The sequence below is a fragment of the Sciurus vulgaris genome (genome assembly GCF_902686455.1).
Source record: "Sciurus vulgaris genome assembly, chromosome: 3".
Lineage (NCBI taxonomy): Eukaryota > Metazoa > Chordata > Mammalia > Rodentia > Sciuridae > Sciurus > Sciurus vulgaris.
Genome location: NC_136463.1, coordinates 136500854 through 136525448, shown reverse-complemented (window position 1 = coordinate 136525448; position 24595 = coordinate 136500854). Strand labels below are relative to the sequence as shown.

The window sequence follows — 24595 nt, the reverse complement described above, 5'->3', positions numbered from 1 at the left end:
TTTTAGGTTTAGATACATCACATATCAAATTTACAAGAATTTTAAAGATTATTTGGAGACCTGTATTTCTTTCTGGCCCAAAAGCTATCCTAGAAAGAAAATGGGACATTTTAGGTATTCTGATATTTTTAGCCACAGAAAGGTTTCTATGACAAAAGAAAGATACAACAATTAGACATTCCTCTCCACTTTCTTAAACTAAAAGCCCTTTGAATGTTTAAAATTTGTATTTTTAGTCATATTTCATTAAATTTTATCCATATCTTTTCACAGTTGCATTCTAATTTACATGTAACATCCAGCATAGAGATAATGCTTACTGTTTGTTTTTCTCATTACTCTGAGATGTATTGCACTGTATCCATGTATATTCTTTTACATGTAGATTTAACATCTTAAATTTGGATGTAGTTTCAAATTGATGGCATGTGATTATTTATTAGGCAGTGTTTTCTCATTGGTACTTAAATTTCATGGTGTCTCTTAAAACTGATGTCTCAGTTTTGATGAAATTTAATAATGTAAGACTTGAATATCATAGTCTTATTCCATAGATATGGCTTATTTTCTCTTTAATTTTTCATTTTATGTATTTGTTAATGATATACAAATAACATTTGTATTACCCTGAAATGATTATTGGCATGTAAAAGAAGCTTTTTTGGGAAAATAACTATTCTCTTCTTAAGGAAGTAAATCCCAACAGTTGGCAACTTTCATTTACTTGAATCAAACTAAATTAACTTTGCAGTATTGTATCACAAAATTTTTGTTTTAACTATTAACATATGACTATTTATAACTGTCTAGAAGTATAAAAATTGCAATTCTAATTTTCACTTTGTTTCTTAATATAGTTTTTATAGTCGTGCTTTTGAGAAGATGTTTCAACAGTGTTTGGAGTTACCCTCTCAGTCAAGATACTCAATTGCATTTCCGCTACTTTGCACTCATTTTATGAGTTGCACACATGAACTGTGTCCAGAAGAGGTAATTTCAGTGTAGTACTGTGATTTATCTGGTCTGCAGAGTGAACTAGATCGAATTTGTAGCCAACTAATGTTTACAACGTCCTAATAACTCACTTCCCATTTAGAATATTTTTATGCAGAATAAAAGAATGCTTGCATAGATAATATGATAAAGTTATAAAAGCTAAAATATACATGTGGATGAATAAATATGTGTATGTATAGATTAGAACATATAATAAAGCCACTTATAATTGCCTTTATTAAAATAAATCATGAGATAAGGTCCTGCTAGACATAGCATGGTGATGTATATTCATCTAACCCCTGCTGGAGGATTTATGACACTGTACAAATGGTTCACGTCCCTGCTGCAACTTAAAACAAGCAAAATGCAAAGTTGATAATGTACTAAATTTTCCTCTATCCCTGTACTTTACAAAAAAGTCACATGCAATATTTATGCTTTAAATTTAGTTTACAGAATGGAACCAGAATGTATAAATTTTGTGTTTGCTGACACTTTACCATGTACATTGTGTCTTTGTACATTTTGCCTGATTTACCCTAAATTTAAAGTATTTTTTGCTATATAAACTTTAACAGTTATTAAACAGTGTTTTCTTTTTGGTTACATATTGTTTCTGGATATCAAGATGTTAAATATAGTTCTCACTATTGTGTTAGGATGAGAGACAAGTGCTCCAACTTTCACCTATACACTGGTACATTGGGATTGATATGACACTGCTGAAAACAAGAAACTGAACTAGAATAGCACATTATATTTAATCTGTATTGATCATGAATGCCTGCCTTAATAGCCATATGCAATAAAATAAAATACTTTATGAAAAAGTAGTGGGTCAGGTAATAATATTTATGGTAAAGATATATATAGTACTTGAATTTATGTACTTACTTTTCATCTTAAAGTATTATTTTAATTTAGATGGTGGATTACTGAGTAAACAAAATCAAAGGAATTTCTGACTTATGTTAATAGATACATTTGTGAGGTAGACACATGCACACACATATACACAATTGCTGAGCGATTGAACTAATTAATTTTATTGAACCCAAGTATCAAAGTACAAAGTACCAAAATGTACTCAGTATCAAAAGGGTAGTGATCTGTGGCACTTCATGGAGGCACAGTTAATAATTAGGTGTATTTTTAAATTGCTAGACTACATTTCAAATGTTCTAAATACAAGAGGGAATTGGTGAAGTGATGGATACATTAATTAGCTTGGGTGAATTTTATTTTGTACCAGGGATTGAACCCAGGGATGCTTAACCACTGAGCCACATTCCAAGCCCTTGTTTTTTATTTGTTTATTTTTTTTTAATTTTGAGACAGGGTCTTGCCGAGTTGCTTGGGCCTCACTGAGTTGCTGAGGCTAACTTTTAACTTGTTATCCTCCTGCCTCAGCCTCCTGAGTTGCTGAGATTATAGGTGTACACCACCATGCCTGGTATTGATTGGATGTTTATACAATGCTCATATAGATCAAAACATCAGGATGCTGGATTTGTAGCTCAGCTGTAGAGTACTTGCCTCACATGTGCAAATCCCTGGGTTTGATTCTCGTCACATTCTATCACACACACACACACACACACACACACACACACACACACACTCCATCTCTCTCTCTCTCTTTCTCTGTCTCTCTCATCCTCTCATCATTTGTCAACTGAAGATAAGAAAATAAAAAAAGGGAAAAAGTATATTCAGTGTTTCTTCTAGTCTTTAAAGAAAAAACATCATTTCATAAGTGTGGTAAGAATATATATTAAAAGTAATATATTTCTTTGAGTCTTAGTACTTTGTTCCATAACTTTGATCTGTAGAACTGGTAGAAAAGAAACTTGAGATAAGAGTAACATTGTCAGAATCTTTAAGTCTTTAAGCATTAGGTAACATAACATCTGTTGTACATTGTATGCCAGTATTCCATGGAAAGAGGACTTTGAGACAGATGGCTTGAAGGAAGGTTTTTGGGAAGTACTTTTAGAATTAATACCTGTGAAGGTGTTAACACCAAGAATTTTAATGGATTTATAGATTTTTCTTAGATGGAATGGATTTTTTTTTTTTCATCCCAAGCTTGACACTTAAGATATGCTATTAACTCTATTAACTCTATTAACATCATGCCCTATAGATACCACAATCTGGACATTCTAATATTTACATATAAGCTGTGTACATCCTTTCATATACTTTTAAGTCATCCCTTGATGGCTTATAATTCCTAATACAACATAAGTGCTGTTTCAGTAGTTGTTAAGTATGATAAGTATAGAGAATAATGACAAGGAATAAAGTCTATACTTTTTCAGTACTTTTGCAATTTTTTTTCCTCTCAAATGTTTTCAATCCATGGTTGGTTGAGTCTGTGGTTGTGGTTGGGAACCTGTGAATGTCAAGGGCTGTCTATACACTAAATGGATTCCATCTTTTACTTGGATTTTGTTGTGGTCTCCTCAGCCATTGCCCTCTTAAAGTCTATTTTCAGCACTGCAGTAAGAGGCAGAGGGAGGATAGTAGACTCATGGCATGTTGAATGGCATGTTTTTCACCCTGTAGCAGGTAAACAATATTTAATTGTATCTGGCTGCGGATCCCTTTTGGTTTGGATTTCTGTTATAGTTTTAAAGGGCATTTTAAGTAAAAGTGAAGTGAAGTGAAGTCTCATAATGAATCTAGGAAAGTTAATTTTTATGTCAAGTATTTTTATATTTTCTTATTTCAGCAAAATATACTATATATAATCTCTTATAATTATGGAAGGGAAGGGAAACTTTTAATGAATTTGTTTCTTTCGAAAAGTGTCACAAACGTATTGTGCAAAAATTTATGGCATTATATCTTCAACATCCGAGTTGCCATTGACAAGAAAAAACAAATTGTTATAACTCAGTAGAACTGGAAAGAACACAGGGGTTTGGGTATGGCTTAGTGGTAGACGACAAGTTCCTGCTTTTAATCCCCAGCTCTGCCAAAAATGAAAATACAGGTTCCTATAGAGATGGGTATGTATGAGAGAGAAAGTGTGTATGTCTACACATATTCATATGTAGTATGATAAAACTTAAAATTTTCTGTTTTGTTCAAAGAATGTGTGCTTATTCGGCTCCTCCCCTCCTCTCCCCCTTCCCTTCCTCCTCTTCCCACTCCTCCTCCTTCTTCTCTTCCTAGTCCTCCTCCTCCACTTCCTCCCTCCCCCACCCCTCCTTTCTTTCTTTTTTCTTCTTTTTTTGTATTCTCCCTGGTAAAGGATGACCAATTTTAGAAATTTTGAATGTCTTATGGGTTTACCAAGTTGACTTCTAATGCTTTTATGTAAATAATTGTGTTCTTTTTCTGTTTACATGTATTTTAAAGTGAAATAAGATTGGAAAACAATTTAAATATGTTCTTGCACATATGTTTAATTTTTTAATGTTGCATCGCTGGATTTAGGACTTTGTGGATGTGAAAATTAAATGCATAGTTGTTTATGTTAAGGAAATACTGGTCTTTGGAGATTCTTCCTAATCATATATTTCTTGTATAGTCAACAAGTACTTGTTATTTTGTGTTAACTGTGTGCAAATACAATATAGTGTGTTAACTGTTAAAAGAGGTCCAATAAATCTATAATATCGTTCACTCCTTATTGCAGAATAGAATTTTAACCTAATTTTCCATGTTTACTTAGTGTTTTAATTCAGACTACTTTCTTGTAACCATTATTGTTGTTATTATCATTTTATCTTAACAGAGACATCATATTGGAGATCGCAGTCTCTCCTTATGTAATATGTTCCTGGATGAAATGGCCAAACAAGCTCGAAATCTCATCACTGATATTTGTACAGAACAGTGTACTCTTAGTGACCAGGTAATAATTTGCCAACTTATCCTTTAGTGTATTAGGAAGGACTCATAGGGATCAGTATTTCTTATATTCTTGAATGTTCCTGATAGGTTATGTCCTTTATGGCAGAAAGTCCTTGGCTAAATTTATAAATCTTGTTTCACATTTTCTTTCTGAGTATTTCAGATGTTCATTTTCTTCTGTTACAAAGCTTTCCTTTAAGACTCTAACAATGGTATAATTTTCTTTTCCAAATCAGTTTTTGACTAGATGATTGTAAGATTTATATGAAATTAATTTTCCTGGTCTTAGAAGTAGTAGTTGTTGAGGATAATCTTTCTTATTGCCCAGAACACTTTTTTTTCCCTGTTATTCCATAAAGCATTAGCAAATATCACTGCTTGCTATTTCAAATTTTCTAAGCCTTTTTTCCAGTTCATGCCTACGTCTTCTCTTTCATCTCTGTTGTCCTTACCTTGTCCTAATTTTGATTTCAATTCTAGGAGTATTTTCTCAGCATGGGGCATTCAGAGAGCTCTGACTGATTGTTTTGATGACTAATGAGGACTAAACTCTTAGCCCTATAAAACCTTGGTATAGGCCTCTTGCACTTTTTTGCTTTCAAATGAATTCTAGGCTTTTGTGGATTTTGCCTTTCCTGGTTTCATCAGTTTTCCTTTTGTTTCTCCCTGTTTTCCACACAGACACTATAGAATAACTAAATTCATTTCTCTGGCTCAGCACTGTCCAGTAGAAATATTATGTAGGCCACATATTTTATTTAAAAATTTCTAGTAACCATGTTTAAGTATAAAAAAGAAATAGGATAAGCCAATTTAAAAAGTATGTTTTCTTTAACTCAATGTAGACAATTTTTTTAAGTTTTAGGATGTTATATTACTAATGAAATATTTTACAATTTTTCTATTAAGTCTTTGAAATTTGGTGTATATTTTACACTTAAAGAACAATAAAATTTGGACCAGACATATTTCAGAGGTACAGTAGCCACATATGCCACACATGCCATATTGTATAGTACAGCTCTCCTTCTGTCTATGAATTATGCTTTTATTTCTTGTTGTCTGTCATACTGAATGAATTATTTCCCATTTGTGTAATATAAGATTTCATTTCTATTTAAATTTAGTTGCTGCCTAAGCATTGTGCCAAAACCATCAGTCAAGCAGTAAATAAAAAGTCAAAAAAACAGACTGGTAAGAAAGGGGAACCTGAAAGGGAAAAACCAGGCGTTGAGAGTATGAGGAAAAACAGACTTGTAGTGACCAAGTAAGCCATCTACTTCTGTTGTGTCTTTTTGTTTTGGTAGAGACCTTTTCCCCCTGTGTCATTAGTGCTGAGAAAATGGTAGGAATTGTGTATTCATTATTTTTCATCCTTAAAAAAGAAATCTTTGTGAGCCTGAGTCACCTGTTAGTCTTTATTTCATTCTAAAGTACAGATTTTTGGATTTTAGAAGAAAATACATTTGATAGGTTGTATTTGTCTTAACATATTGGGGCCAAGAATCTATGACTAAAATTTTTCTGAGGTATACTATAAGCAACCTGTACTATTTTGATTTATTTAAAGTCAGGTAACTGAGACTTTAGATATATTAAAATATACCTGATATCATTTTTTTGAAACAAATGTCAGACCAGGTAGCATTCAGGGCTCTTAGTTTACTTGTTTGATTGATTATTAAACAGTGTGCCTTCTCTCATAAGAGATTATAGTAGTAGTTGGAAATGATTGTCTTTGAGTGCAGAGTAAGCTATTACTGTCTTTTAACTCAGTATAATCATTATTAGCTGAATATAGAAATGAGTGATAAATGATGCTGTCTTTCAAAAATTGTTCTTTTAAGTTGGTTGTACCCATAAGGATTTTGAACTTAGTTTAAGAGAGGAAAAGGAAAATCAAATTCTGAAATTAACTCTAAATTTTGATATTTTTATAAAATTAATTTTGTACCACCTATGAGGAAATGTCATAAATTTTATTTAGTGTTTATTAATATTTTTTTCAGCCTTGATAAATTGCACACTGCACTTTCTGAGTTATGTTTCTCTATAAATTATGTACCAAATATGGTGGTATGGGAACATACCTTTACACCACGAGAATATTTGACTTCTCATCTGGAAATCCGCTTTACTAAGTAAGAAAGAATATAAACTATTTTTGCTTGTTGATTTAGTTAATGTGTTGGTTATATTAATTGTTAATATCTGCAGTGTTTTCTTTTATGAGGAAAAGCATTAGTAGAATTGGTATAGTATAAAGAATAATGAATTTGGAAGTGTAAAGAATAGTGATCTGAGAATTACATGAATTTCCCCAAATTTTTGTTCTGTACCTGTTGTTATTAACTGGTAACATTGGGCAGTCCACTTAATCTCTGTGTTTTAGCTTCCATATATGCAAAATGAGATGATTGTAGCAAATGAGTGTATTACACCTTGGAAGTGGCAGCCCACTGAGGTCATGAAATCAGTGTAGGAAGTTGCAGTCAATATTTAAATAAAAAAGAATTGGGAGGGAAGAAGGAAGAAGAAGTAAGAAAAAAACCAAAATGCATTGTATAAAACTTGTCAGTTATATATATGTATATATATTCTGAGTTGTGCTATTAGAGATGTACTTTGTACTAAAGTAGGTCAGAATCATGTTTGAAAACCTCAGGACTAGGCGAACTCAAATCTATTTCGAATTCAAATATATGCTTTTATGTGCATTGAAGTCCACTATCTTGAGGACTTGATTCTAATTAGAATTTTGTAAGTTATGGATATATTTTTGAAATGACACTGCATGTGATAAATCAGACACCCCTTGACTTTATAAACATTGCTGCATTTTTTTTTTTAAAGCTACACATTTATTAAGGAAAATGTCAGGTTTTGACAGGTTTGTTTTTCTTAAAATCCTTGAAACAATTTATAAGACAAAATTTTGCCAAAGGTTTTTCAAGGTTTCTGTGGTCATTAACAAGTAATTGTATTTGCCATTAGCTAAGCATGTATACTGTAAGTAGTAAGAAAATAGTATAAATCTAAGGTAAGACTGTAAGAACAAAATAGATCAGTATATAAATGGGCACTAAATTGAGTGTTAAATCATCAGTTGACTAGAGAAGAGGCTACTATTAGAGACTGTCTTTTGCTCTCTTTAGTTAGGCAGTCATCCTGAGAGTAAAACTTAAAATGCTCTAGTATTTAAACCAAAGGGACATTATGTCTCTGGGATTTGTTATTCTCAACAGAATGGGGTTGGGACTTTGATGGGTGGAAGATAGGATTTAGTTTACAGCTCCCTTATATAAAAAGTCTTGTCTATACTCCATGGGAAAGCAAATGTTCTTTTCACCAAACATACTTTGTGATCAGGGCAGATCATTTACCTGGGAAAGATTTTTATGTGAGGACAAAGATTGCTTGTGAGTATGAGTAGGTTGATTTTTGCTGATCACTTGCACACAGTTTTAATCTTGAGTTGGTTCTTCTGGGTCTTCTTCTAGTGATGGGATTTGTCTTTTTTCTTTTAAGGATCTGTCTTTGTTAACACAGACTAAAATCTTTACAGATCTAATGCCCAAGAGAGATTTTAAAGAAAGTAAAGTGTAGTATAAGATTGGTTAGGGAAGTATTTTCAAATTTATATTTCATTTTACTCTCATACAGTTTCTTGGGACATAAACAAAGCCATATTTTAATATGCTGTAAGTGATTAAAGAATAGTAAAATTGTTTGTTGCCTTGTTTTGACTGTTTATGCATATTGTTGAGAGGTAGCAGTAAGACAGGTTTGTGATCAAATGCTAGACAAACTACTTTCAAAGTGACCTTTTTCAGTTTACGTGAGTTCTGAGCCTTAGTTTTTTGTTTTTTTTTTTTTAACTTTTTTTAGTTGTCAATGGACCTTTATTTTATTTATTTATTTATTTATTTATATGCAGTATGAAGGATTGAACCCTGGGCCTTCCACATGCCAGGCAAGCGCTCTACCACTGAACCACAACCCCAGCCTCATGAGCCTTAATTATTTTTTTCTTCCCCATCCATGAAATGTTGTGATAATTTGTACATAGTATGGCTGTTAAATATGTGGGTTGTAGTTAATTTATGTAAAATCTTTAAAAATTCTGGCAGCAGTGACAAATGAATTCAGACTATGTACTATGTAGCCTGTGGTTCTTGTTATAATCAACATGTTTTAATTTCAAAAACCCTCTTCATGCTTTAATCATTTTTGTAACTAATATTCTTAGAATGTATTTCTTTTTGTATTTTGTATTTCTGTTTCATTGTAGTTTTACATACTCTTTTTGTTAGCTTTTTTTCTTGGGATGATAATGATAGTAATTATACAAATTATTTTTAAACTTATTTTTATTGCTAATTTAATATTACATATTAGTAGGTTGAATGGATTATATGTACAGAAATTGAAGTTATATCTCTTTTATTATTCTCCCCAACCCAGATCAATTGTTGGAATGACTATGTACAATCAAGCTACACAGGAAATTGCAAAACCATCAGAGCTTTTAACAAGTGTAAGAGCATACATGACTGTACTCCAGTCGATAGAAAACTATGTGCAAATTGATATTACAAGAGTATTTAATAATGTTCTTCTTCAACAAACACAACATTTAGACAGTCACGGAGAGCCAACCATTACAAGTCTATACACAAATTGGTAAGGAACACATTTAGAAATTTGGAGTGATAGTTTTTTAGTAATGAACTACTTAGGAAAATTAATTTTTATGGATAAGATATTATCACTAGACTTAAAATTATATGCAGAAGTATACCATAATAAATTTTGAATTAAAGAGTTTTTTTCCAGTTACAAATTAACTTTTCTCTTTAGGTATTTGGAGACTTTGTTGAGACAAGTCAGCAATGGCCATATAGCTTATTTCCCTGCAATGAAAGCATTTGTGAACTTACCTACAGAAAATGAATTAACATTCAATGCAGAGGAATATTCTGACATATCAGGTGAATAATACCATAACATGATTTAGAGAATGAAGAAAATTTGTTTTGCTTGAAAACTTAATTTCTCCTGATTGTTTTGACTTTTCATTGTTTCGTGACTATTTTCATTCAGTTTTATGCATTGTACATTATATCTTAGAATTACTTCTGCATCTTATCTTTTTTATTACAGACTTTTCTTGGGCTATTATATTAGTAATTTGTTCCTATAGTGGATATTCCAAGGTGTTAATGTTCATTTTCTTCATGTATCTGTTCTGTTGAATGTATAAAATTAATTATATTTCCTTTCAGAAATGAGGTCATTATCAGAACTACTAGGCCCATATGGTATGAAGTTCCTCAGTGAAAGCCTTATGTGGCACATTTCATCACAAGTTGCTGAACTTAAGGTAATAAGTCTTTATCAGTTTTACCTTTTAAATATTAATTCCTGAAAAACATTTCTTGAAGAATGTGAACAATAAGCCTAGAATGTTAATTCCTTTAATATGACATGAAAATACTAGCATGTGAAATTAAAGAGCAAGCAGAACCTTTCAGTGTCATCTTAATATAGTAGTTATCTGTTTTATAGGTGAGAAAACAGACAGTCTAAAGAGGGGAATTGATTTGCGACAGGGGACTGAATCTTAGATATCTTATCATTTTCAGTCAGTCCTTTCTTTTGTATCACAGTGCTTTTCTTTGAATGATCAGGTTCAAAATTACAGCCAAAGCTATTTGTTCAGATTTATATTTGAATGTATTGTTTTCCACAGATTGAGATATAAATATGAACATTGTTAGGCTTCATCACTTTTCCTTTTTCTTTTCCTTCTTTCTACTTCTTGATTTTTTGTTTGTTGTGGTGCTGGGCGTTGAACCCAGGGTCTTAACCACCACTGAGCCACACCGCCAGCCATCTCTTTCTTATCATAAACCATTTAAACTTGATGGGAAATGTTTAGAATGCTTAGTGTTTAAATAAAGATATGAAGGGCATCAGCCTCTTAAATAACATTTAGAAATATCTTAATTTTGAGGTGATTTATATTGAAAACGTCTTTCTGCATATTATAACTATAGTTTTTCAGAGAATTTGAGCTTGGGCTACTAAAATTTGGGGGACTTAAAAACAGACTGGAAAAGTATGTTTTAAAATATGCCTTTTTCTTTGTGAAAGATTTCTTGTGGTTATTTGTGCCTTGATTTTTAATTCCTTAAGATAATTTTATATAGTAGTGTTAACTTGCATTTCAGATGTAACAGATTTCTAAATGTGATAATCTGATTTACTTAGAATTGAGCAAATATAAAATTCTCCATATTTCTTAGCTGCTTTGAGAAATTATCCTGGCTTGCCTTCTCACAGTATTGATGTATTTTTATATATGAACTTCACTTCCTAAAATAGTAAATATCACTTTTTATTCTCTCTATCCAGGTGTGTGTATATCTTACTTATGAAGTCTCATTCTGTGTTTATGTCTCTTTAACTGGAAATACATTCAGTTATACACTTTCTTAAAACCTAGCTGCTTAAATAGTATTTAAGATGTAATAGGCATTGTATTTAAGATGTAATAGGCATTTAGTAAATAGTTGTTGGGTACAAAAATATCAATTACTAGTCATTTTGATTCTTTACTTTGTTCCAGGATTTTTCTGAGCTTTTTACATGTATTATTAACTTAAATTCTTAAAACAGATATTTTCCCTCTTTTAAAAATTAGTAAAGACAGGCCAAGAAAGACTAAGTAACTTACTCAGGCTAATATGATTAATAAGTAGAGAAACCAAAATTTGAACCCATGTAGTCTGAATCTAGTTCCAGAGCTTATGCTAGTACATGCTTTATACCTTCTGGCACCAAGAAGGATCTCAGCAGTCATTTGACCCACCCTTATCTGAGTCAGAAATATGCTTTTATGTTTCTAGGTGAATGATCTTTTTGAAAACGAAGCAGTCCCATCAGTTACTACATATTTCTAGTTACGCTTTATCACTGTCTCTTTTCGCTAAAGGTTGCTTTGCCTATTTGGGTGTTTTTTGTTTGTTTTGTTGTGGTTCCATACAAATTTCAGTCCTGTTTCCTCTAGTTCTGTGAAGAATGTCATTGATATTTTGATAGAAGTTGCTCTGTAAAGAGTTTTGGGTAATATGAACTCTTTTTGGGTCCTGGGGGTTAAACCTAGGAACACTTTACCACTGGGCTTCATCCTTAGCTCTTTTTTAATAATCATTTTTGAGGCACGGTTTCACCAAGTTGCTTAGTTCCTCACCAAGTTGCTGAAACTGGCCTGGAACTTGTGATCCTCCTACCTCAGTTTTTGGAGTTGATGGCATTATAGGCATGTGCAACTGAGCCCTGATATTATGGACATTTTAAAGGATATTGATTTTTCCAGTCCATGAACATGGAATGTCTTTCCAGTTTTTGTGTCGTCTTCAATTTCTTTCATCAATGTTTTATATAGTTTTCATTGTAGAGAATTTTCACCTGTTTTACATTTTTAGTGTTCTATAAAGTTACTTTCCTTAGAATTGCCTGATTTTTGAAGTTATAGAAACAAAAGAACTTAAGGTGTTTATTTCCAATATTGGTCAGATGGGCAATTTGGATCACCTCTTCTTCTAAGGATGACTTAAAAAGCTGGCAATAGGTATATAAATGAAGAATCTTCTTTTAAGGAGGTGTTAGAAAGATGGTGAGTTACTTCTAAGTTAATGTCAAGGAGAACCTGGGAACTCCGAGACTTAGACTTAGCATTAGCATTGGAAGTTACTTTTGATCTGAGAACATTTGCTGATCCACAAGTGACACTTACATAATAGAGTTGTAATTTTGGCACCCTTTTTGGGCAGAGTAATCAGTGATAAAATCAAGAGCCTGTGCAAAGAAGGTAATAGGAAGTTTGCTTAAATCCTCCCCACACTTTCTATATAGATACCTCGAAGTGTTATACCTTAAAGTGAAAGTGATTCACCTGCTCTTGGATTTGTAGCCTTGTTTTGTGTTCCTTGCTTTGTTGTAGTAATCTCAAGTCTTGAACCTTAATTAAAGTGGCTGTAGATTAGTAGGCACACAAGGTAAAATTCTCTCTGGAGAAAGGTGTCTTCATCCTGTGCTTCCAGTGTTTCTTCAAATAACTTCAAACACAGTGACCTTCAGCTGGAGAGTAGAAGTCTGTGGGAGACCAGTGGGGAGTGAAGGTAGGAGGTTTCATACATCTGGCTGGCTGCCATGATTCTTAAGTCATTCTCTCCTTCCACCTTGTGTTTTTGAATTTAGAACCCTTCTTGTTGACTCACTTTAAGATGATAAGTTTGGAGTATAACTACTTCCCACAAAGACATGTAGTAACCCTCTAATTTTCATCCTTAAGATTTCCTAGCCTTCTTTCTGTATCGTCCTTCAATTTCAGATCCCTTCCTTCAACATGAGGAATTAACTGTTACTCTGTATGTCTTCTGTAGGAACTAGCTAATCCAATTTCTTAGTTCTTCTTATTCTTCGTTTCAGTTTTTTACTTCCAAACTTTTGACATCTGCATATGACCTTGTTTCCTCTACCATTTTCTTGTTATTATAGGTTTATGCCTTTTTAAATTCTTCCCTCTGATTTTAATGGGCTTCTGAAAGGAGCAGAATTTTAGAAATATGTATAGAATTCCCTGCAATTAACCAACACTTCCACAGAGTGTACATACTTATTTGAGCATTTCTATAGGAAAAATTTCTAAAAGTGGATCAAAAGGTATGAACATTTAAATTTTTTTTATATTGTCAGCTCCCTGAAGAGGTTTTATTTCATAGTCTTCCCCAGTAGAGCATTATGATGCCTCTAAGAGCACTTTTTTTGAAATTGATGCACAAAACGTTTTGGGGGGAATTATATAAGATCATTCTATCATACCTTTGCTTTTTTTTTTCTATTTTATAAAATTATATTTGATCCAAACTGACATAAACTGAATATCATGTGGCTGCATCTTTTTATCCTAAAGGAGACCTTAATTATTTTAGTTCCTATTTTAGATTAGGACCTTTTGTTTGAAAGAGTAAATTTGAGGACAAAAGAGGACTAAGCAGAGCTTCATATTTGATGCTTGTGAATAATTTGTGTGTCAAGCTTATTCAATATTATGTGTATGGACTTGTGGTGAAACATGTTTATTACTTTCTAGAGGAAAAACAACCAGTCTTTTTCATACTAAAGTTCTTCAGTGTTTCATTTGGAGTAGTGTTTATGGAGTTGATTTCTCCTTCCAGTCTTGAGAAAATAATTGTTTTGGCATTTTACTGATTGGTTCCCATTCTTCATAGGATCCAAAAGATAGGAAATTTAAAGTTAAATTATGCCAAGAGATTAATATTTTCTTTTTAACACACTATCAAGTACATTTAAAAATAATTTTAAAAAACCTCTGTTTCCCTCAGGTTGTTCCGAACCTTTTCATTTGTAATTCCTGTTGTTATTCCCAGCTTTCAGTCTACTTGTTATCAGAATTAATTGCTGAATTTAAATGCATATAGAGCCCTATTTCAGGATGCAGTTGAGGAAGAAGTGGAAAAACTAAGAACATAGACTATAGTGTCAAGAGAAAACATTGTTAATTGGTTTTTGTTGGTCCGTCATGTCTTTTCTTTCACAAATACTTTAGGTTAATGGTTCCCTGACCACCAGGCAGCAGCATTCCTTAGAACTTGTGAAAAATGCAAAATTTTAAAGCTGTATCTCATACCTGCTAAGTCAGAAACAGTGGGACTGGGACCTAACAGTGTGTTTTAATAAATCCACCAGGGCATTCTGATACACACTGTGTTAGTCAGCTTTTGGCTGCTGTGACTAAAAGACCTGAGCAGAACAATTGTAGAGGAGGAAAAGTTTATTCAGGAGATCCTGGTTTCAGAGATCTCAGTCCAGAGGAGGCTGGCTCCATTCCTTGGGGCTCAATGTGAGGTTGAACATCATGGTGTAGGAGTGTCGTAGAGGAAAGTGATTTTTGATCAGGAAGAAAAGAAAAAGAGACTGCACTTGCCAGATAAAAAATATATACCCTACAGGCACATCCACAATGACCCACCTCCTCCAGCCACACCCTACCTGCCTTTAGTTACCAGTTACTCAGTTAATCTCATCAGGATATTAATTCACTGATTGAGTTAAGGCTCTTGTAACCCAATTATTTCTCCTCTAAACCTTCTTGCATTGTCTCACACATAAGCTTTTGGGGGTCACCTCACATCCAAACCCTAACACACACTAAAGATTGTGACCATTTCATTAGAGATTAACAACATGGATTTTTAAAAAACAGACATACTTGAATTCAAATTCCAAATTTTCTTATTTATTTTCTTAGTGATTTGGGATTAGTTTTACAACTTCTCTGAGGTTCCTCAGCTGTCAGATCGGAGTATCTACCTTTCATTTGGATTTGAGTAAAAGCCATTGTTTATAAATTGTCTCATATAGAAACTTAACAAATGATTATAATTATTCTCTCCATTAAGTATGCACTATAATTTAATGATTCTAAGGCACATTTATTTTAATTTCCTGAAATTTTATGTATCTTATAGTATTTGTAGTTTTTTTTTTTCCCTTAGTGGAATATATAAAATAAAATACATTTTAAATTTGATGTTTTTGATTTACTAATATATAACATTAAGTTCAAAGTTCACAAGCACTATCTAGGATGGTCTTGGGGACCTTGCACATTCCAGGCAAGCGCTCTGCCACTAATCTATAGCCCCAGCCCAGTGAATGTGTATTTAATAAAGTTTTAGGATGGGACAGTATCAAAGTAGCCCAGAGAAAGCAAGCAATCTTTTCAGAGACTATAGAAGTTGAAAATAACAATTAATGTGATGAGAACAGAGTATCTGATTAGGAGCTTCATAAGAAATAATCTGGAGTAATATCATAAGTAACCTCAATAAAATTTATACTATTGTTTTAGTAAAAAAGATTTTTATGGATTTTTTTCTCTAGTTTCTCATGTTCCCTTTAACTCACTTGTCATCAACCTTTTGTTTGTAGCAAAATCACGAGCCCTATAAAAGTAGATAGATTGCATTTCCATTTTATATGTAATAAAACATGTTAAGTATATAATTGGTGCTGGGAAATGTTGCTGTAATGTGATCTTCATCAAGAGGTACCATATGCTAACAAGTTATTCTTCCTCTTATTATATATATATACCCAGCTATGTACTCATTGTCTAAAGATGTACTTTGACCAACTTTAATTTCAGGAAGTTTCTTTTTTTTAGTTAGAACTTGTTACTTTCTATATCTACTTTAGTGTCTACTTTTTATTATTGATACTGTTCTGTATCTAAGTATAAGATAATCCTTTATCCTACTGCTTATCTTTGCTGCTTTTTCCTGAACTCATCTTGAATTTGCAAACTGAAGAAAAACATTAATCCTATGTAAGTAAGTTTAAGATTCTTTTATTAAAGCAACAAAAATGTATAGTACAGATCATCTAGATTCTGTGAATTGTGTTTTCTACTTGCTGAATTATAATTTGCAAACACACTTTTATCTTATTAGCGCAAAGAGGTCTGTGCCTGACCTAGGATCTTCCTTTCTTTCTTTCTTTTTCTTTTTTTTTTAGAAACTTGTAGTGGAGAATGTTGATGTGCTAACACAAATGAGGACCAGCTTTGACAAACCAGACCAGATGGCTGCACTTTTTAAAAGATTGTCATGTGGGTAACTCATGGTACTTTTTGTAAACATTGAAAAAATCTTTACAGTCAGTATTTAAATTTTGGCCAAAATTTCTAACATAAGCACAAGTGGTAAATTGTGAAAAGTACTCTTTAGTTTATGAAGAGAACTAGAAAACTTTTGTAGTCAAAGGTATATGGCTAATCTCTTTCAGATTTTTTTTAACCATACTTTTTTAATAGGTGTCAGTTATTTAACAGATATTGTCATTAATAATTAGCTCTTAAACCCATTAATATAGTAAGTCTACATTAATTTAGATTAAAGGTATTAATTTCTGAGCCTGTGATTTTCTAAAAATCAATTTTATTGATGTATAATTCACATGTTAAAAAATGCACACAGTTAAGTGAATAATGTGGTAGATATCAACAAGTGTATACGTCTGTGTAAATTTTGCCAGAATCAAGATACAGAACAGTTTCATCACCTCAGAAAGTTGCCTCCTATCTCTTTGTAGTCAGTCTCCTACCTCTGACCCCAAACTCATACAACCAATAATCTTATTTCTTTCACTATAGATTAAATTTGTATCTGGCTTCTTTGACATAGCATTATGTTTTTGAGATTATCCATCTATGTTAAGTGAATGAATAATTTGTTCCTTTTGGTTGCTAACTAGTATTATGTTGCATGAAAACTTGAGCCTGGAGGTACAGTGTGAAATGACAGAGAACGATAAATATTATTGAAGAGTGTTTAGCTGGAGAACTATTTGGATATACTGGAATTAATTTTATTTTATTTTGCTTTTTAGTACTTGAACCTTTAAAGTTATAATTAAAATTGTTTTAAAGTCACACTTCATTATTTTAAAAGTCTTCCCAACACTAAGAAATTAGTGAAATCCTGAATAAAATCCTTATATTAAATAAAACTAGAGAAAGAGGTTACTTTCCCAAATAAAAATAATTCTGGAGGCAGGGGGAAATAATTCACTGAGTACATGCACACAGTTCTGGGTTCAGTCTCCACTGATGATGATGAAGATGATGATGATGATGATGATGATGATGATCTGAAGAAAATTAAAGCCATGCATATATTTTATGTACTTCCTATTGATATTTTTCTTTTAAATGTTTAAAGAATCACTTTAATAGCCCATCTTATCTTGCTTTAAAAAAATAACTTGTTCAATATGAATTAGCACAAAGTTAAAATATACTAATGATTGTCTTATACAACAGATCTGTAGTTTTCAGGACTCTAAAGGGAAAGCATTGAGGGAGTTTTTTTGGGGAAATGGAACTGTTGGTAATAGCAGTGATGGTGGTAACAAATTTATACATGTTAAAATTTATAGGACTGTGTTAAAAGGAAAGAAATAACAGGTTTATTATGGTATGTTTAAAAATAAAATGAAAAGGGAATGATTGACTTGATAGTATCATAGGTAAGAGAAGTATGAATAAATAGGAAAAAATATTTAAATTCTACATATGTGCTTTTTTATTGTTCATTGTTTTACCCCCTTGTTTTTCCTTTATTACTATTGGTTTTCTTTTCCGTATTCCTCTCATTTTTAATACTCAATTGACCACCTTACTAATTTTTACCCTATATAACTTTCCTAATAGTAAACAATCTTTTGACTATACCTTCTGGTTAGAAGCACCTAATGAACTAAATGTTAACTATCTTGTTTACTTAACTTTCCTATTTGTGGAATTAAAACAAATATTCATTAAAGTTCCAAAGAGAATTTGCAAGTTTTCAAAATAGAATCCATGGTGCTTTGTCTAGATTGTTTACTTGCATTTTGTGTATAAATAGCTATGATTCTGTGACTTTTGGATTTGCCCAAACCAAAATCTAAATCATTGAATTTTTATTACACATATTTATTAAATTTGTCTTTACATAAAATTTATTACATATTTTTGTCATCTGGGGGGGAAAAAACTACTTGAGAGTGGCTTATTTAAGAAGACTACTCTGAGTTCAACTGTTTTGAAAACACACTCTTTTGCCTTTGTTGTCCTTCACCCTATTCCAGAAATCTGTGTATTTTTATAGGAATTTTATTTCACAATTAACAAACACATTCTATAATAAAGATAGAACATTATAATTTACAAAAGTAGCTCTGAATCAAGAAGCATTCTTGAATTTGTTTTCATTTTTAGGGCTTCCTGAGTGAATCTCATCATGTCCCTATTCCTGGACTTTTGGTTCTAATACATTTTGTTGGAGCTCCTTAATCCCAGGCCATTATTTTCTAGTTTTCTGCAGCAATTCTTCTTCTTCTTTTTTTTAAGGTACCAGGGATTGTACTCAGGGGCACTTAGCCACTGAGCCACATCCCATCCCTTTTTATTTCTATTTAATTTATTTATTTAAAAATTTAACCTTTATTTTATTTATTTGTTGTTTTTTAATGTGGTGCTTAAGATCAAACCTAGGGCCTCACCCATACTAGGCAAGCGCTTTTCCATGCTACAACTCTAGCTTTCTTCCCCAGTCCCTTTATTTTTTGAGACAGGGTCTCAGTTGCTTAGGGCCTCACTATGTGACTGAAGCTGGCTTTGAATAGGCAATCTTCCAGCCTCAGCCTCCAAAGCCACTGGTATTATAGATGTGCATCACTTCACCAGTGTGATTCTTCATTTTAAAAATCATTACATTGACTTTTGCCCTCTTACCATCTACAAATCTACAAGTTGTTCGAGAGGCCTTTTTATTAGTTTTTTGAAAGTTGTTATTGCCTGTGCATTCTTCACCAGTACAAATGTTGAAACTGTTCTCAGACCACAGTCATGTCTTCCAGGTCTCTACTCCTTTGCTGTTATTAAACTATTTTTGTATAGCTCACTGAAACTTTGATGCCTCTCTGCTTTCTTGATCATTCTCTTCTTGACTTTACTTATATCCTTTATGGACTATAAAATTTGGTTAGCGAAACTGTGTTGTCTTCATTTGCCAAATGTTTATCTCTACATTTTCTTACTTATTTTTGCTGGCTCATCTTTTACATTTTATCAGTGTCTAATATCCTGTTCTTCCATTCTTGCTGTACAATCCTGTTGGGAAAATTTTCTTCAGTTGTATTTACCAGTGACTTAAATATTTATCCTCAGCCTTTCTGTTGAGCTCCAGACATTTAAATAACAAATGATAGTTTGATCAGTGTTTCTCAAAGTCTGATACTTAGGCCATTTAGCAGCGAGTAGCACCACCACCTGGGAACTTATTAACAATCTAAATTATTGAGCCTCAGCCCAAACCTACTGTATTAAAAACTGGGTTGGAACCCAGCAACCTGTATTTTAGTAAGACAATTTGAGAACAGTTGAATTAGACATATTCAGCTGTATGACCCACAGATGCTTTATATCTCTGTAATAGCGCAGTATTTCCCTCTTAAGGGAGGTACAAGTAGGTGGAAAGAAAAAGCCTGTTATTTTTTATTGACCATTTTTTTCCATCTTTGAGTCTTCTTCTCCTCACATTCCACATACAATAGCTATGTATTTTTATTTATTTTTGTACTAGGGATTAAACCCAGGGTTGCTTTACCACTGAACCACATGCTCAGTCCTTTTTAATTTTTTATTTTGAGATGGGGTTTTGCTCAGTTGATGAGGCTGGCCTCTAACTTGAAATCCTACTGCCTCAACCTCCAGAGCCACACCCAGTATCTTATAGATCAGAGTATGTAAAGAAGTGGGTCACATTTGACTCAAATACATGCTTTGGCCCCACGCTACATTAAATTCTTAAAAACATTTTTCTTTGGACATTATTTTTGAAATAGAAAATTTCATATAAAAATCCAGACTCTTGGCTTCTCTCCCCAAAATCTAGGCAGTACTTTTTCACATGGCAAGGCTATAGCTAATTTGTAATTGCTCCCTTTAGAATGCTTAGAATGTTTCTTTCAGTCTTTCACAGCCACTATTCTCTTTCACCCAGTTTACTCTTCACCATTTTATGTTTACTGCCTAAAGGTATTTGAACTTACAACTCTGTTGCACATCCTACCTCTTAAATATAAAGCTCCAAATCTGGTGCTTTCTATTCCTGCAGTTCTCGTTTATGGCTTCTAGTCATAGCTTCCTAGTATGTGCCCAGTTTTCCCATTCTAACCTATCATATTCAGTCATATTTCTAAATATAACTTTTCATATAACATTTTTGTATTTTGATTTGTGCATTATAATTATACATAATAATGGAATCCATTGTTGCATTTCATATATGCTTATAATAAAACAATATAATTTGGTCAGTTTAGTTTTCTAGTACCTTCCAACTCTATTTCAAAAACCCTGAATATCCCCGTCCTCTTTTAAAGAATATTATAAACTCCTTAGGATAGCCATTCAGAAATCATTATTTGGATTATCCTCTATTACTTTGCATTCTTTCCTCTACTCTCTGGGTCTTGCCTGGCTCAGCTCCCAAAGCTGCTGTTCTTGCAGTACTTCCTTGGGAAGTTAATGAAAATTTTGGGAAATAAAGGAGGCAAATAGTCCATTAAACAATAAATTAAAATTTTGTTACTGTGAAGTTTATTGAAACTTTTAATATGGCATTGTACATATTCAAGAGGAGGTTGTAGGATATCTTTTCACAAACTTGTTTGGTAAAATTTTGGAGAACATCCTCTGGAAAGTATTTATGACGTCATCACTTATTTTCTACTTCTTCATTTTATTCTCTTTTTATCCTTTTTATAGATTTGTTATTGTTTTGTGTTTTGATCTGCAGTGTCTTTTTTTTCCTGCTCATCCTTTTTTACCCAACTTTGATGACTTCCCCTGGGTACTCCCCTCCCTCCATTTCTTTTTTTTTCTGGTTAGTGACAGTTTCCTAGTTTTATCTTGTACTACCATCCCCCTCACCCCCACTTTTTTTAAATAAAATTTTTACAGTATTTATTTTTAGTCATAGATGGGCACAATACCTTCATTTTATTTATTAATTTATTTTATGTAATAATGAGGACTGAACCCAATGTCTTACATGTGCTAGGCAAGCACACTACCACTGAGCTTTACAACCCCAGCCCCCCAAACCCTTTTTATTTTATGTTTTGAGACAGGGTCTTGATCCTTTTCCTAGGCTGGCCTTGAACTTGTGGTTGTCCTGCCTCCACCTCTGGAGTCATAGGCATGCAACACTGCCCAGTTTTGTGTCACCATTTCATTGAATATCTATCTGCTAGTCTGGTTATCAGGCACTCTTTCAAGTACTGCAGCTAGCTAAGATTGATGCTTACTTATGGAATTCATAAGGCATTTATGCCTGACATCATCATCACATTTTATCTTATTATGCCTGTTTATGTGGTTTAATAAACTCTGATACTTATGATCAGAGTTTAAAAAAGCTACACAGGAAATAGAAAGTCAAAACAAAATACTTCTTTCCATTCCTGCTCCTCAACTGGTAACTATGGTTAAGTTTTCAATATACTACTTCCAGAAATTTGTTATGTAAATATAAATAAAGGTATGTGTATGTGTCTTTCTTCTCTTACATAAATGTGATCATATTTTGTTAGTCATCTTAGTAATCCATTTAAGTTTTTTGATAGTTAGGTTCTAGATCATTATTCTGTTTTTAATCTCATGCTACAGTGACTTATGCGGGGTGTGTGTGGGGGTATGTGTGTGTGTGTGTGTATTAGTAGATATCTGTTTGGCTTTATAAAATGTAAAGGTATTGACATTTCCAATTCTAATATTCCTTGATTTTGTTAACCTAGCCTGAATATTGAATATATAATAATTCCCTAAAATGTGAATTCATTGTGGTCTTCACCAGTCTGGTCCTGCCCAAACTACTTGTGATCTTTGTTTCTTGACTCAAGACCACAACAGCTTAAGAATTTAGTATTTCATGGTTCCTGTGCCATTTGAGGATTTAACTTCTGTGTACTCTGATCATCATCTTTCTCCCTTAGTCACTGGTTCTTGATTCCTATTTCCACCCTTTTTATATTAGTGGCAACATAAATATTGAGGAACCTTCCAATCAAAAACAAAAGACAAAGTGCTCTATGTATTTTTGAAATAATAAATGAATTAACTTAAAAGTTTACAAAGTTAAATATTAGCTATCATTATCATTACTTTTGCCTATTTAATCATTTATTATACTCAAATTATCATTAATTGTGCCTTTTATCATAGAAAATTTATGACTTTAAGAGTTTTCTCTAAGGTTAAGAAAGAATACAGTTCATACTTTTTTCTTCTCTTCTCCTCCCCATCCCTAAAATTTAGCTGTTGACAGCGTCTTGAAGAGGATGACAATAATTGGTGTGATTTTATCCTTCCGATCATTGGCACAAGAAGCACTTAGAGATGTAAGAACCTATTACAAGTATATACCCTATATCCAAATAATCCCTTTTAGTTTCCCAGAAATTTAAAGTTACTCTTTAAATTCACAGCTGGCAATGATATAATTAATTCCAGTTTTCATAGTTATGGCAAATAAATGATATAGAAAGAGTTATTTAAATTCATTTTTTGTTTTTGTATTAAAATTTGTAGGATATAACTTGTCTGGCTATTATATCACTCTTACAGTTTTGTTATTCATTGAAACATTTTCCATTTTGACTATACCAATTTAATACTGAACGTACTGCATTTCCATGTATCTTGGTACTTCGAACAATCACATGGAAATAAATTTTATGAAGATTAGAATTAATGAAATGGAACTATTTCATAAATTTAGAGATTGCCACTTAAAACTAATTGTGTTCTTATTTGTTATCCTGCCTAGGTGTTGTCCTACCACATTCCTTTTCTTGTAAGTTCAATTGAAGATTTTAAGGATCATATTCCAAGAGAGACTGATATGAAGGTAGTAATATAACTTATGTTTGAATTTTACAGTTTCTAAACTGAAATATTTAAGTTGTATATGAAATAAAATGTAATAAATCCTGAACTACTAAAAAGTTTCTGTTTTAGAGTTAGAACACTTGCCTTTGAAATTGCATCCTCAAGAGCCCAGCAGCAAAACACCACCTAGGCACTTTGAAAGTTAGTCTTTGATCACCCATGGCAATGTTAAATTGGTTAAAAACCTGTCCTTTGTCCTGATGGTAATTTAGGTATAGTCTTAAAGGGAAATGAGAAAGATGACCCAATAAAATGAGTTATTTTAAATAGATTCAGTTGTTAAAATCCCTGGTTAAAAAAATCTTGTCTTATAAAAGGATGTTAATTGTAGGCAGTAATAAAAAATTATTTTAGTTTCTTATTTTTAATTAATAAATATAAGGTAGAAGGTTGGAAGCCTTATGTGAACCCACAGTTTTTGTTTTGAAATTTATTGAGTCATGAAATCCAACCACTGATCTAATCTCAGCAAATTTTCAGTGGTTATACATCTAGTATATGACTTACTAGTACTTTTCATATACGTGTTATCTAAGCTTTTATGTTTCCTGGTGAGGTTATTTTCTGTTTTTTTGTTCTTTTTTTTTTTGTTGTTTTTTTTCCCTGCATATCTTGAAGAACACTGGCTAAAAATAAAAATGTCTAAAGTCTTCTGTATAATACTTGAATCTCAAATTGGTGCTTTTTAACCTTTTTTAAGACTTTCATTTTTTGTTCCTTCTCCCGTTCTCCCTTTCTTTTTTCCCCCCATTTTATTAGTGCATTATAGTTGTATATATATCGATGGCATTTGTATTACACATTCATACATGCACACAGTATAACCATATAATTTGGCAAGTATCATGCCCCAGCTTTCCCCCACTCCCTTCCCACCTCCCACTGATCTCCATTTGATTTTTGGGAGATCTACCCCACCTTTGTTTTCAGCTATCTCTGTAACTTTGCTTTGATTTTTAGGAGATCTACCCCACTTTTGTTTTCAGCTACCTTTCTAGCTTCTGCATATGAAAGAAAACATGACTCTTAACCTTCTAAGTTAGACTTACTTCACTTAACAGGATGGACTTTAGTTCCATCTATTTTCCTGCAAATGTCATAATTTCATTTTTCTTTATGGTTGAATAAAACTCCATTGTG

At 32.4% G+C, this 24595-nt stretch overlaps 1 protein-coding gene across 4 annotated transcripts in view; it reads left to right on the top strand.

Annotated features, from left to right (window-relative positions):
- Nucleotides 1-24595, top strand: part of NCKAP1 (NCK associated protein 1) — a 92443-nt gene that overhangs the window by 50014 nt on the left and 17834 nt on the right. For all 4 annotated transcript variants that reach the window (XM_079134547.1, XM_079134546.1, XM_079134549.1 and 1 more), the window contains 10 exons: nucleotides 858-990; nucleotides 4748-4867; nucleotides 5994-6133; nucleotides 6876-7007; nucleotides 9331-9549; nucleotides 9727-9857; nucleotides 10152-10249; nucleotides 16474-16567; nucleotides 22823-22905; nucleotides 23334-23414. In XM_079134547.1, the coding sequence (XP_078990673.1) occupies nucleotides 858-990; nucleotides 4748-4867; nucleotides 5994-6133; nucleotides 6876-7007; nucleotides 9331-9549; nucleotides 9727-9857; nucleotides 10152-10249; nucleotides 16474-16567; nucleotides 22823-22905; nucleotides 23334-23414 (1231 nt within the window). The remainder of the gene's footprint in view (nucleotides 1-857; nucleotides 991-4747; nucleotides 4868-5993; nucleotides 6134-6875; nucleotides 7008-9330; nucleotides 9550-9726; nucleotides 9858-10151; nucleotides 10250-16473; nucleotides 16568-22822; nucleotides 22906-23333; nucleotides 23415-24595) is intronic.